Source organism: Drosophila sulfurigaster, chromosome 2R (genome assembly GCF_023558435.1).
Source record: "Drosophila sulfurigaster albostrigata strain 15112-1811.04 chromosome 2R, ASM2355843v2, whole genome shotgun sequence".
NCBI classification, from domain to species: domain Eukaryota; kingdom Metazoa; phylum Arthropoda; class Insecta; order Diptera; family Drosophilidae; genus Drosophila; species Drosophila sulfurigaster.
The window spans coordinates 22,529,884-22,544,104 of NC_084882.1; the positions used below are offsets into that span (position 1 = coordinate 22,529,884).

General features: G+C 39.3%; 2 protein-coding genes across 3 annotated transcripts; one reads left to right on the forward strand and one right to left on the reverse strand.

The window, feature by feature from the left end:
- Positions 1-232: 232 nt before the first annotated feature.
- Positions 233-10,061, reverse strand: LOC133839557 (putative mediator of RNA polymerase II transcription subunit 26). 2 transcript variants are annotated; one of them, XM_062271161.1, is made up of 7 exons: positions 9,920-10,059; positions 9,057-9,822; positions 4,656-4,937; positions 4,479-4,587; positions 4,273-4,410; positions 3,614-4,194; positions 233-1,602 (listed from the first exon to the last, which is right to left on the reverse strand). In XM_062271161.1, exons 2-7 carry the CDS (start codon positions 9,154-9,156, stop codon positions 1,115-1,117), a joined length of 1,698 nt encoding a protein of 565 aa, XP_062127145.1. In that variant the 5' UTR covers positions 9,157-9,822; positions 9,920-10,059; the 3' UTR covers positions 233-1,114. The 2 variants fall into 2 exon arrangements, with proteins under 2 accessions (XP_062127145.1, XP_062127144.1); XM_062271160.1 differs by lacking the exon at positions 233-1,602 and having other exon boundaries at positions 2,535-4,194; positions 9,920-10,061.
- Positions 10,062-10,684: 623 nt separating this feature from the next.
- Positions 10,685-13,429, forward strand: LOC133839592 (ATP synthase lipid-binding protein, mitochondrial). Its single transcript, XM_062271209.1, has 4 exons — positions 10,685-10,840; positions 11,414-11,517; positions 12,209-12,413; positions 12,992-13,429. The coding sequence occupies exons 2-4, from the start codon at positions 11,470-11,472 to the stop codon at positions 13,153-13,155; spliced, it is 417 nt and encodes a 138-aa protein (XP_062127193.1). The 5' UTR covers positions 10,685-10,840; positions 11,414-11,469; the 3' UTR covers positions 13,156-13,429.
- Positions 13,430-14,221: the final 792 nt, after the last annotated feature.

Sequence of the window (14,221 nt, forward strand, 5' to 3'; positions counted from 1 at the left end):
ATTACTTTAATTTCATAATCGAACACACACACACACAGACATTGACACGCACGCATAAATAGAACATATTATCTAATAATTTGCAATTATAAATTAAATGTACACATATCTATATATATTATATCATATAATACTATAACTACTACAGAGTTATTGTGGGTTCTAAACGGAAACGGAAACGGCGAAGCATTAAGACCTCTATATTATTTTTTTATTCCTTCGTTTTAAATCATTATATTTTTTTTTTCATTTGCAGCTAGCTAATACATTTGCTTGCATATTCGATTTTATAATTTTTTCTTGCATACCATATCAATTACTTTCGACACTTATCTCTTAGTAAGAGATAAATTTCGTGTCTACCGAAAAATTTTGCTAGTGTGAAGAACATGGTTCGTTTTATGATTGTTTATGTTTTTTTTTGTGCCGATTGATGAATTTCTAATAAAGTTATACCAGCTGCAAGGAAACATGTCCAAAGTAGCTGGTAGCAAATTTTGTGTGTGTGATAAATCAAAAAATTTAATTTAACTACGATAATGACTAGTTGAAGAAACACCTTCAAAAATTTATTTACTAAATTTTACGGTTATATTTTTTTTTTAATGATTTTCATGATAGTGTATTTTCTTTTCTTTTGTTTTCGAATATTTTTCTAATGCATTGTGTTCAGATAAGCAGGATTTTCATGTTGGGAGTTGTGCATGATGCCAATCATATAATTTATGTTAATTGATTTCTGTTTTTGTTTAATTTTGAGGGATATGCCTTTTGGATAGTTATTGAAATGTGAATTTTACATTCATGTATACATACTGTAGTTATTGTTTTTTTTTTCTTTTTTTATGTGTGTGTGTTATTCTTCTGTTTTTTTTTTTCTTTCTTTTTTTATATTTTGTTTTGTGTGTTTTGTTTGCTTGTTTGTTTTCTATAAAATATGAAACTGCAACAATCTTGCGCCCTTGTCTTCTTTTTCTGTCTATTCCTCTCATCTGCCATATTGACAAATCCTCTTGCTCCGCATTTTTTAAGTGCTCTCCATACATACATGAACATACTTCTCATCACAGCCAACTCTCTATGCGGCACTGAGCGTCCGACGATCTAATCTCTGTCAATTGATCGTTTTCTTGAAAAGATTTTGATGTATGTGCTCGTTCTGCAGCGCGCACATTTGGCCCACAGCAACAGCGCGCAACATGTTGCTGCCCGCGTTGGTGCCGCTGCCACCGCCTCCGCCGCCGACGCTGCCAGTGTGCGTTGCATCTGCAACAACGCCGCCGGATGCCGCTGCCAGATTGTCGCCATTATTGGACGATGCTGATGCGTTGCGGGTAGCGCGTAAATTCGAAAAGAATTTCTCTTTGATGGCCAGGGCGGAATATTTGTGCTCAATAAAAGTTGGCGAGATTTGCATGGGCGTCGTCGCTGTTGCAGTCGCTGACGATTTGATGGCAGTTGTCGCCGCTGTTGCAGTGGGCCTGGAGTATTTGGCAGCAGTCACCGCGGTCGCTGCTGCAGTTGCAGTTTGTTTGCTGCTGCTGTCGCTGCTGTTGTTGCTATTGCTGCTGTTGATGATGTGTGAGCAGGAGTAAGAGGTTTCTGCAATAGGTAGAGAGAAAAGGAAAAGAAGTAACGAAATCATAAAATAAAAACCAAAATGCTAACAAACCGAAAAGACAACAACAAAATTTTGGGTTAAAGTTGCGAGATAAGAAAAATACGAGAACAAAAAAATATATATATTGCACAAGAGGTGGAAAGTTTCGGAATACGATTTCAGTTGTGTTGTGTTCAACTTAAATGTAATGAGAGAGTTCGGTGGCTAATGCTAAGTTCCATTGTTTAAGCATAAAAAAAATATTAAATGTAATTAAATATATTTATATTTATGTAGTATATATAAAGTGTGTGTCTATATGTGAAATTCATTTTCCTAATGCTTAAATCATAAATAATACTTTTGTTTCGCAATTTCTATTTGCCTCTGACAATAAAAGTTTCATCATTTAAATTGAAAATTAAATTCAAAAATTTGCATTTTATTACAATTTATGCTTGTTCTTTGTTTCGTTAAGATTTTTTTTTTTTCTCAAATTATTTCCGTGTTATTTTTGTTTGTTTTGTTTTTCAATCGTTTCGTCTATATGTGTTTTTATACATGTCTAATTAAATTAAGAGGAGATCAAACGTTAATCGCTAACTAAAAATGTATACAAAATCATATTGCACAATCTTTACGATTCGTGTTTTCATAATACATAATACAGAGTAAGAGATAAGTGAAATTCTCTGGTCTATAAGCAAAAAAGCAGTCTACGAAATGTTTTCCAATGGGTTTTGGTGAGTGACTTCTTCTATCGCCTCTTGCCAGGCGAGGGCGTCTCTTAAAGTTACAATAACCAACTAAAAAAATGAGTAAACTAAGCAGTGGCGAACAAAGATGTTCTGTTACAGTATATAGCTAAAATTGTTAGAATGTTTCGTTTTGTTTTTGTTCTGGATCTGGTTCGTATACGAGAAGCGGCGCTTGATTTTTTTTTTTTTTTTTTTTGTTTTAATTATATTGGTTGGGCCGCAGCCGATTCTAGAGCGCACTTTCGACGCATCAGTAGCTTCTTGAGTATAGGCTACGTTTCAGTGTTGACAACGCCAGCGCCGACAACTTCAATGGCCGCCACAGTGATGGTGCCCGAAGTGACAGCCGCAGCTATGGAAGACGGCATATCCTTGCTATCAACTGTGCCACCAACAACCGTAGCATGACTGTTGTCAGCGAGTGCATCTGTTGCAGTTGCCACAATTGGCAACTCATCTGTTTCCATTGGCTCGACGGTGGAAGCACTTGTTGCTGCCGACAACGCAATGCTGTTGGTCATGACATGCTTCTGCTTTAGAGCAACAGTTGCTGAGTTCTTGGTTAGCTGATGAAGCTGTTGTTGTTGTTGCTGTTGTTGCTGCTGATGTGTTGGTGTTGGTGAGCTGCTCTTGCTGCTGCTAATGCTGCTTGTGGGACTGATGGGCAACACATGTTGCTGCTGCTGTTGCTGCGGTGGCGATTGAATCAGATGTGTTGTAACCGTGTTGGGCTCCTGCAGCAACAGTATATTGGTCTTGGTAACATTGGGAAGCTTCTGCTGCTGCTGCAGCATGTTGCTCGTGAGCGAGGCCACCAGAGCCTGTTGTTGCTGCTGCTGCTGTTGAAGATTGTGACCGGCTGTTGTGGTGAAAGTCAAGGTCTGTGTGTTCTTGGTGGGCGAGGTGGCCGGCGTCAGTATGCCAAGGTTAACCAAATTGGGCAGCGTGATTTTAGTGGGTGTGTTGTTGTTACTGTTGGCAACAACAGCAGTTGTTGCGACATTGTTGCCGTTTGCCTTGGGCATGTTGTCAACCAACTTATGCTGCTGTGCAATGTCCACACCGTTGGCCACATTAGTGGCCAGCTTGAGTATTTTGTTGGCCGTTGCATTGGCAGCTATTAAATTGCTAACGGACTTTGGATTATTGTTGTTACCGCCAGCAACAGCGGCAACGGTATTGTTGTTGTGGTTGTTGTTGGCTTTAATGGATACTAAACCGAGTGTGCTGCGCATTAAACTGTTGTTGCTGTTACCTGTTGTGTTTGTTGTTGCTGTCGCTGCGGTCGGCGCGTTTGCGTTTTGCGACTGTGTGCCGATGTTCATTTGTTGCTGCTGCTGCTGCTGTAGTTGCTGCTGTTGAGGCAGCGTTTGCTGCTGCTGCTGCTGCTGTGGTACATTCGTCACAGTGACAATGTTGCCATTGCTGAGCTGTTGCAACATGTTGCTGGCAGTGGCCGCTGTGCTGGACAAACTATTGCTGCCCAAGCTGCCAGCACCAAGGCCACTAGTGCTGGTGCTGCTCGACATGTTGCTACTCGACGGACTCAGCGAGCCGAGTGACTGCGAAGGTGAATTGCTGCGCTGGATCAAACCGTTGCCATTGCCATTGCTTGTCAGCACGCCGTTGCCTCCGACCAGACCATTATTGACCGCAGGCTTGCAGCGGGTCACTGGCTCTGTGTCAGCGGCCGCCGATGCTGCAGTCAAATTGGCAAGCTGCTGGGTGGTGAGCACGCTCTCCGGCTGTGTGTTGTGTGTGAGCAGCGCATGGTTTTTCAGGCCCTGCGCCGTTTTATAGCTCTTGCCACAGTGGCACTTGTAGCCCTTGCGCACTCTGTGAAATTTGCGGTTTGGAATGGGTTAAATGAGTTTCGAAGTGTGATCAAATGTACTACAAAGAATGCTCTCTCACCTGCCATCCTTTTTGTGTCCGTTTTTCGAATGGTATTTGATGCCATTCACGTTCTTGTAGCGCTTCTTACAACCGGGCACGGGACACGCAAACGGTTTCTCATTGCCTGGCGTGCCATTACTGCCGCCACCGGAATGCCTGCAAAAGTGACGCATTAAATGTGTGGAACTGGTATTGCAGTTATGAAAAAAGAGGGGTTAACTCACCTGCTGCCATAACGCATTATGAACTCCGAACTAAACTCCTCTGTGGTCCAAGAGTCATTGCTATCCTCTGATTCCGTAACGACCATTTCATCCTCGTCCATTTCACTGCCTGTAAAACATAAAATTAAATGTATGAGGCTTGCTTTCATCATCAGCTTGTAGTTAAACGACACTTACCAGTGGGCGTATTGCTGCGATTGGACGATGACATGCTATAGCTATGATGCTTAATGGCCAGTTTGCGTTTGAGCTCTGCATTGCCAGTGTTGCCGCCGCTGCCAGTGTTGGTAGCATTGTTGCTGTTGTTGTTGTTGCTAGCGCTGCTGTTGTTGGTGGTGTTAGACAAGAATGTGGAAGCCTCCTTGCGCGCATCATCGGAGATGAAGCGCAGCACGTAGCTCAACGGCAGCGATGCGGGCTGTGCCAGCTCCTTTTGCTCGACCACCTTAGGATCATAGTCTGTAAAGAATCAAATTACAACAATAAGCATATTTCCAATATTCAATACAGTCATTAAATATTCCAATTAAATTCTCAGACGCAATGCGGGCAAGCAAATGTGAACCTGCAATCCAAAAGGCATTTCAAACTGGCCATAAATTATATGATTTTTTTTTTACTTTTTATATTATTCATTTATATGTTAAGTTTGCAAATAAATAATGAGTGTACAAGTGAAACAAGTTTACGCCGTCTGAAGCCGGCATTAGAGATGAGAGTTAACGTGACACGACACACCTTCCACACACACACGACTTTGGAATCCCGGTGTGTGGATATCTGTTTATCACTTGCAACGTGCCAAGCACGATTCATAACTCTCATCTCTATACAACGCGTAAACACAGCCCGAGGGAGGCACAGCAGCGCAGCAGTATTTATTATTGAAATGTTAAAATAAAATAAATAAATAAAATGTGAGCGCATATGTAAAATTTATTGTATATGCATTGAACGACTGGCTACAGTTTATAATGCGACTGCTGACGCATTCTATAGGGGGTCTTATGATTGTACATAGGGGTGTGTGTGTTCAGAGGGATGGTGCGAGGTTGCTCCACAGACGAGTAAAGCACATGGTTGGCTATCTTATCGAGAAGTTGCTGGCTAACGACAAACGACAAGCATAAGCTCGACGTCGTTGTCGTCGCTTGCTTAATCAGTCAGTGATGGAATGGATATGTAAAAGCCTAAAGCTTCCACATACATACGTAAACATATTTGTTTGTACATATGTTTGTTTGTGTGCGTAACCTAACCAGCTTTTGTGCCTGCACTCATTTTTTTGTTGAATTCAAATGCACTTGAGTCACCCTGCAGTGACATTCAATCGATAGGCAAGCGCAACAGGTAATCGAAAATATCTCACCCAACCATCTGCTGTTATCGCTGTTGCGGCTGACTACGCACCACCCACATACCACCCGCACTTACTCATCGCACATACGAATGAATCGATAACAACAATGTGCGATTGCCTGACTGCACACAAGTAACGATTTTAATTGTGAAACATATGCTGCAAATTAGAAATTATATCAATAGATTTATTTACAAAGCACAGGGCCGTTCCAAGTGCGTATTTTGTTATCTGTTGCTATTATTAAAATATGGGCAGCACAATATGCAACACATCGATGACACATTCACACGTACTAGCAATAATAATATTTTAGAGTGTTATTCAATAATTTATTGCCACTACAAACGTGTTTTGGCTGATGAAATATCTACATACAAATGCAGTCTTATCACCGACACTCTCTCTGGCTCTTCGCCGCTACTTTGCAGTAGTGTAAGCACAACACGGCATCGACATTTGCTACGGTCAAATCAGTTTACAATATTTTTCGCATACATTATTGTTATGATTTGTTATTGTTGTTGGTGTTGTTGCTGTTTGCTATAGTTGATAACCTCAGGCGCTTGTCTCGCGGTTCTTGTTTCTCTCACATGTCTGGGGTCTAGGTGACAATATTGCAACTGTTTTGACCAGTTGTTTATCAAATTATCGAGCCAGCAGAGTGAGCAACGTGTTTGTTCTTAAACAAATTTGATTTAGCTATACTATAAGCAACTAGAACCCAGTACGAATATATAAACTGCAAATCGTATATATGAAGCATATATACTATGCAATGTTAAATGCATTCACATTTTGAAAAACAAAATAAACACACAACACACTCACACAAACAAACAAGCTGCGTTGTTGATATTCCTGTTATTCTTATTGCTTTTGCTTTTGCGTTGTCATCTGAGTCATTCACTTGTTGCAGAATTTTGTACCAGATAATATAATAATTACACACTCACACATACAACAAGTACATATGTGTATATGTGTTTGTAAGTACAGATGTTGTTTTCGACGCTCAAAAATATTCCAATCAAAAAGTCAACATATCGAAATTTGATAAAAGGGCCAAATGTCATTGACTTAGAGAAAACAATATCAAGTTGAAAAAAATATGGTAAATTGCAATTATAATCAAGTTTGGTGCCGGCTTGTGTCATTGTACATAATAAGACTAATCATATTGCAAATACAGAAAGCCATATTGCAGTTCGCAGTTGGCAGCGTGTGCACATGTTATCGATAAAATTACATGGCTTGTGTAACTCTCACACACTTACTGTACATGTGTTGTGTGTGTGTCTGTGTGCACAACAGGTGCCTGGCAACTGTGCAAAGGACAAACTTGAAGGTCTCTCGCCTGCTAAAACGTTGCCATGGCAGCGCCAAAGGAAACAGTGAGCAATAAAGGAAAGAAGAAATAACTCCCAGCTCCCGCTTGCCGTTAAGCAAATAGAACATGTGAAGGTTGTTGATGCGATAATCACGAGATAACCGGGCAACTGGGACATATATACAGCAAATACATAGTTACGTATGATGTATATTACATATATGTACATACTATATATGTATATACATTTATTATGTACTATACACATTCGGCATACATATCAAGTAAATGCGCACGCAGCACAAATCTTGCGTGATGATAAAATGTTGGGCAAAAGCTTATAGATTTATTCTAAATGTAGATATAGATGCGTATATGTATGAGGTGTGGGTGGGCGTGGAAGCCATTAGCATTGCCAACTTTATGTAATGTCTAACTCCCAAACCTCCCCAACGACGCCATTTACTGCTGACCGTTATCAAAACAGCAGCAGCAGCAGCTACAACAACAACGACGACAAGAATAACAAACAGCTGCTGTTGTGTTAAAGCACCACCAGTGTTACCACCACCCCATGTATTCCCATCACCACTGAAAACAACACCCCTGCGTGAACACACACACTCACACTTATACATATAACACACACTCCCATTCGTCGCCACATTGAAGCCAAGTGGCAACACTGAGCTTAATTTTATTGATTTTCCACCCCCTCATTGATGTGCACACACTGACAACGATGCTTTACCTGGGCAAAGCAACGATGCTAAAATTAGAAAGCACATTTGTTGTTGCTTAGGAAGCCCAAGCCGGCGCTTTAGTTCACGTAACTTGATTAATTGCTTCTCCTCCCATGCCCACAAACAAATGTGAAATGTAGGTAATCGGACACGTGTGTATTAGACAAGAATTGATTACCATTATTTGCTGTGGTACATTATGCGTACTTTTGACTAGCTAAATATAAGAAGGAGCAGCTGCTGCACCTGCAAAAGACGCGCTCAAATCCCAAGCACAAAAACTAAGGTCACCAGCAAAAAAAAGGGCGCTCACTTGCCGTTCGTTGCTGTTGCCGGTTGTTTGGTTGTGTGTGGTACAGATGTTGCTACGCTGGCGGCTTACCCATACACTCACACGCACACACATACACTTGAGGCAACATTCTCGTGTTGTTGTTTAATGGATCACCGGCTTTTTACTTGTTTTGGTTTTTGCTTGCCACTCAATTGCCCTCTCGCTCGCACCCATGCTGCTTGCCAATCCAATAGCAAGCGCACACACACATAAACATATATGCGCTGCTCTCTGCATGTAATTGTGTAGAATGAATGCTGTACATGGTGAGTTGTATGTGTGTGTGAGCACAGGTAATTCAGCTTGGCTTGTCGCCTATTGTGAATGCGCTCGCTTGTTTCTTCAATTGAAGGCAACGACGACGACGCGTACGCATTATAAAACGTGCGTGCGTATTTAAGGCCTGGCCATATTGATTTTCCATGGCACACTTTAATATTGTACATTGCACTGCAGATTTGCTGCTGCACATTGCAACAACAAACACAATTTATTTTATCGAACTAAAAAATTGATTTCAGGGCTGCAGTGCAACAACAATTTTAAACACGCTCACAAATTTTGTATATGGTTTATTGTTTTTTTGTTACCTTTTATTCATTAGCGGCTCGAATACATATGCACGCACTCGTATGTGTGTATTCGTGTATAAATAAATAAAATAAACAAACCACACAGCGATGACAACGACAACGAGACGATGCCGCCCCGACAATATCACGCGACTAATTAATGTTGTTTGTCATTGATATTTTGAGCACTTTTACACTTGTTAATGGGTCATTTTGTTGTTGCCCGTTGCGGTACTTACCTATATGTGTGTCCTCAATGTGTGATATTAAGTCGCTTAGACTTGGAAATGTTTTAAAACAGCCATTAAATTTGCAGATGTTGATCAGAAACACGGCCATATCACTCGACGCACTCGACTGACTGACTACACTGCGAGTTTATGTAATGTGGTCACTGTTAGTTTTCTGTTATTGTTTTGGCATCTAACTTAACAGCCCGCTGAACTGTTATTAACAGCAAGCATTAATTAATTCCACAGTGATGGCGTACGATTGCTTTCCTCCGATTGTCCGGTAATCCGCTCAAAATATTGAATTTTCTTTTGCACAATAGAATGTGTGTAAATGATGCGTTCAATATGATGATTTAGCCGGCTTTTTTAACTTGGCAGATATAAACATTGAGAACGCTCAAAGTTGAATTTAACAGCAGCTGGTAAATGGCTCCGCAACACGGTCTCTAACAATCGATAACACAGCTATAACAGAGATTGTGGTTATGTAAAGTTGTTTTGAAACAAATACTGTTAACTATCGATATAAGTGGTTGCAACCAAACAATTTTGCGGCTCCGTCAAAACTAAATGAATTACGTTTTCTTTTGCATTTGACACCGCAAAAATTCAATATCAATGCAGCTTTTATCGGTTTTGTTTAATGTTATGATTTGTAGAGCCAGTCGAGGTTGTGAAGCGATCCGCCGATTAGTATGTATTTGTGTGATTCCTCCCTGGCTTGTCGACACTCACGCACACTTATGCAAAAATGCTGTTATGCAATTGAGGGCTGCAATGACATTTACACACGAATTTGCAGTGTTTTAGTAGTGTAAATTACTTTTACGATGCAGGCAATGATAATTATAATTGTTTAGACTACTCACAGCATCCTGTTTTGGTTGTGCCGGGCTTAAAGATTCTCAAATTCCCAGACGATGTGACGACACCACGACGCGTGGCTGTATGTGGACCAGGGCTGAGTGCATATTCGATATGCAATCGATAAGACAATATGGTCGAACTGTAATTATCTCTTAAAGATATTTATATTTTAAACATTTTATTATAATTTACAAAAACTTAGATTTAGAACATTTCTTTTGTTAAACACAATGTAAAACAAAAACATGTAGAACATTTATGTATATTTAAATTTTCGCGCCTAACTTTGTCAGTCTAAATCTAGTCACTCAAAAAAATGTCGCATTTAAAACTCTCTTAAAAATGAATTGCTCGTTGCTACGGGCAGTATCAATACAAATATTGACGGAAAATTTTGCAATTAAAAATTGTTAAAATTCATAATTTAATAGCTGTTAACATTTGCCGGCTTCGGTTTCCAAGGCTACTTCCAATTCACCACACTGCAGGCTTGCATTCAAAGAAGTGCATCGAATTATTTATTTAAATATTCAAAATATTACAAATATCATTACAAATATTGCAAGTGATTATATTTTATATTATTATTTTTTACAATATATAGAGCATATTTATTCTAAATGAATGTAAATAGTTTTCGTTTCTTTAAATTAAATTAGATAGATTTTAAAATCAATGTATGCCTCGATTTTTATGGTATATAGCACATCAGCTGCAACTGAACTCCAGAGCCACCGGTAATACCATTATTATGGGTTAAAAAAACCGATAAGTACGTTGCTATCGAAAAACGTTCGTGCGCGCGCAACGAATGTAGATATCGTTCCAATTCACCACGATTGGGCTGCTTGCTTGACGATTCGTAGGGTAAAGCAAAAATTCGCGTTTAATACGGTTCCACTGTTGTTAAGGGTTTGTTCGAAGTGAGTTCTGCGGAGATATTTCGCCTAAATGTAAAATATGGAGCCCCCCGCTCTTGCCTGCTCTCGCTGGTTGAATAATCACCCGTAATGGAAAATGCTGAAAATTCATCTTTTACCTCTAAAGTTTTTCTCAATTGTTGATAAAAGTGAAAAAGTGTTATCAGTGAAAATAATTATTTTTCTTCTAAACGTGTTCATCAATGTCGCCATCTTGCGGCACATGCACACACACTCAGCACACATATACTTAAATGTCACACGCCCGTGTGAAGAGAACTGACAGTGCATAGTGTGCGTGTGTGTGCAGATTCGTTGCGTCACTAGAAAATAGTTTGAAGAAAAAGTCTTCGTGAAAATCTTGAACAAGTGAAAAAGTAAATACAAATTTTTAAAAAAGGAATTTAAAAGCGTGTCATTTTTGCATTTAAATAGCCGAAAATAGGCCAGAAAACTATTATATAAATTACGTAACAGCGAATTGCGAGCAGGCAGCGGCGGCATCAACTAGATTTGCAACAACAATTAATATACTTAATACTTATTTATTTACAACAAATCTATCTATTTTTGCAGAGCTCCGTGCGCTTGCTTCAATTTTGTGCGAAACGCCGATTAAAATTCAATTAAAAATGTTCGTGTCGACAGTCTCTCGCATTGCCCCCGTTGCCAGGACCGTGGTAAGTTTTCATTTTCCATGTAGTTTCTTTCGTTGGAGATGCAAAAAAGAAAAATTTAAGTTGTGCTATATATTAGTTACATAATTTTCATTTGCCGCATTGATTTTCGTTGTAAAGAGAGCAAAAAACCTTTGGCTCGACGTGTGGTGACTTTGAATTCCAATGGAAAACACATACAGTTACATAAGTTCGATGGCGACTTTGAGGTTATGTGCCACAAAAAGACTTGCAATTATAAAATAATTACAATGCAATTGCAAAGCTATTTGAATCTATTTAATAGTAGAAAAACAATATAGCTATTTATGTATTTAGTCTGAAGTTAATGCTAAGAAGTTAAAAAATATTGTATAATCAGTTCAGTGTTAAGTTAATGCTTCACGTTGAGGTTAGAACCGGTGAAAGCTTTCCAAGCTATTTTCTGTATACATATTGTCTTTAATAATATATAATTGCAGTTAAATTCAATAAACTCAATATCAACTATCAGAATTAGGGGATTAGATTGGAGCAACGTGCTTAAAAGCCGCCCAAGCAAAATGACAACAACAAAAACAAACAACAAAGTTGCTTAACTCATTGCATAACTTGGCAATAATTAGACAACTTTTTCCTTTTTTGATCTCAATCGAAACTCAACTACTATTATGGCTAATTACATAATTTAATTTATTCTACTTCCAATTTGTAGCTCCTCGCCAACTCCAAGCAATACTTGCGACCATTGAGCAGCGCCGTCATCAGCCAGAGCCAAACTTTGGCCGCTCAGAACACAACCCCCGTTGCATTACTGCCACAGATCAGGTCATTCCAGACCTCGCCAGTCACGCGTGACATTGATTCGGCTGCCAAATTCATTGGTGCTGGTGCTGCAACAGTCGGTGTCGCTGGTTCCGGTTCGTATTTGGTCTTTGTCTACATTTATATATGTCTTATCTGTCTGATAAATAAGGTTCATCATTTGGGATTTATACCGCTCATCGCCAGTCAGTTACAATCTAGCATCTGGGGCACACATAACGAGTATCTGATTACTCCTAACATACGCCTCGGGAAGGTCTGAGATTTGGTCAAAGCTATTGGTTGAGCTTCATTTCCTAGCAGGAAACTTGTGCAATCACAAGACGAAAGTACCAGAAATTCTGCAATTCCTTTTTTTTAAGATGCATTGCATTGAAATCTTTCGTGACCAGCATTTTAAGTGCGATGTGCTTGCTGCAAACCTCTTTTAAAGGTGCGCAGAACTCAATTCAGACTAATCTGTGACTGACTACAGATGAACGGTTAAAAAGACACAAATGACTGCAACTCCAATTCACCATCTCAATACCATTGTATTCACTTGGTCAATATGCTAAGTGAATGCCTTGAATTCGGCATTTGCCGAAGTTTATTCAACTCACTTCCTATTGTTATCTGTTCATTTTTTAATTAACCTATTTCTCCCCTTTTTCTATGACAACCAATACGACAGGTGCTGGTATCGGATCAGTATTCGGCTCCCTCATCATCGGTTATGCCAGAAACCCATCGTTGAAACAGCAGCTGTTCTCTTATGCCATCTTGGGTTTCGCCCTGTCTGAGGCTATGGGTCTGTTCTGTCTTATGATGGCTTTCCTGCTGCTCTTCGCCTTCTAAGCAGTCGCTCCTCGTCCTGTTTTTTTCGTGCTCGAGAATTGTTTGCGGGTTGAGTTGTGAGATGCCAACAGCATCTTGCGACAAACGTCGTGTAGCAAGAACAACGGCAACGAGAAAGCAAAGTATAGAAGAAGGAACAACAAACAACCAACATCAACGTTCGTTTTTCGATTATTAATGATACAAATGATTGGTAGCAAAAACATCTTGTGTACAATCTAATTATAAAATAACAACAACCACATAATATATGTAATTTTGTTTTTAAAAAACATTCGAAAACGTAGTAATCGCCTACCAACCAACAACCAAACATCGCGGACGAAGAAAACACTTTTGTTTTAAGTTAGAAAATCAAAAAATAAGCAACACAACTTGCTAATAAAAAAAGAAAACAATGGAAAACACTCGGCTCAAGTGAGTAGCAAACAGAAAAGAAAAAACTCGATACGATACGAATGATATATAAGTGAGTGTTGAGCTAAAAGTTGCAATCAATTGAAAACAATTGTAAAATTTAGATTTTTAATTCAAATGCCAGCTTTAGGTTCACACACAGCCACAGACAACAAAAGAATCTACGAATCGAAAACATTTCACTGCCACTATACGGCTTCCTCCATCGAGAAGTGTGTGTGAGGGGGTTGAGCATGTTATCAAACTCTCTCTCCCATTGCCATCAACATCGGCTAGTAGCACGTGCAACTCTTTCTCACACAACTATTGAACTGAGGCCGCCGTGGTGTGCATGCAATGCACCTGTGTGTTTCTGCTAGTTTTGAATTTATTGTGGCGCGTACTGATAACGTTTCATTATGTTTAAATCTGTTTTTTTTTTATGTAATATTTAATTGCCACTTAATGCAGTTTAATTTTCACATTGTTGAATAAAGTTGAGTGTTTTCTTGGCTAGAACAACACGAAGTAACGGAATCTGAAAGATTGTGAAATAAAGGAAATATGAATGCGACAAAGTAACAAATTGTCTTTTAATTGGTTTTTAAATAAATTTTGTTGGGTTGTGGCTGACAGCGTATAACGGCTTTTAAATATTCTACAAATAGCG

Excerpts from the sequence above, each read along its gene's own strand:
- LOC133839557 (XM_062271160.1), bottom strand. The coding sequence starts at position 9,156 with ATGGCCGTGTTTCTGATCAACATCTGCAAATTTAATGGCTGTTTTAAA. Across the intron at positions 4,588-4,655 it reads TCGCAGCAATACGCCCACTG|GCAGTGAAATGGACGAGGAT; the intron begins GTAAGTGTCGTT and ends TATGTTTTACAG. Across the intron at positions 4,195-4,272 it reads GGACACAAAAAGGATGGCAG|AGTGCGCAAGGGCTACAAGT; the intron begins GTGAGAGAGCAT and ends CAAATTTCACAG.
- LOC133839592 (XM_062271209.1), top strand. The coding sequence starts at position 11,470 with ATGTTCGTGTCGACAGTCTCTCGCATTGCCCCCGTTGCCAGGACCGTG. Across the intron at positions 11,518-12,208 it reads CCCCCGTTGCCAGGACCGTG|CTCCTCGCCAACTCCAAGCA; the intron begins GTAAGTTTTCAT and ends TCCAATTTGTAG. Across the intron at positions 12,414-12,991 it reads AGTCGGTGTCGCTGGTTCCG|GTGCTGGTATCGGATCAGTA; the intron begins GTTCGTATTTGG and ends CCAATACGACAG.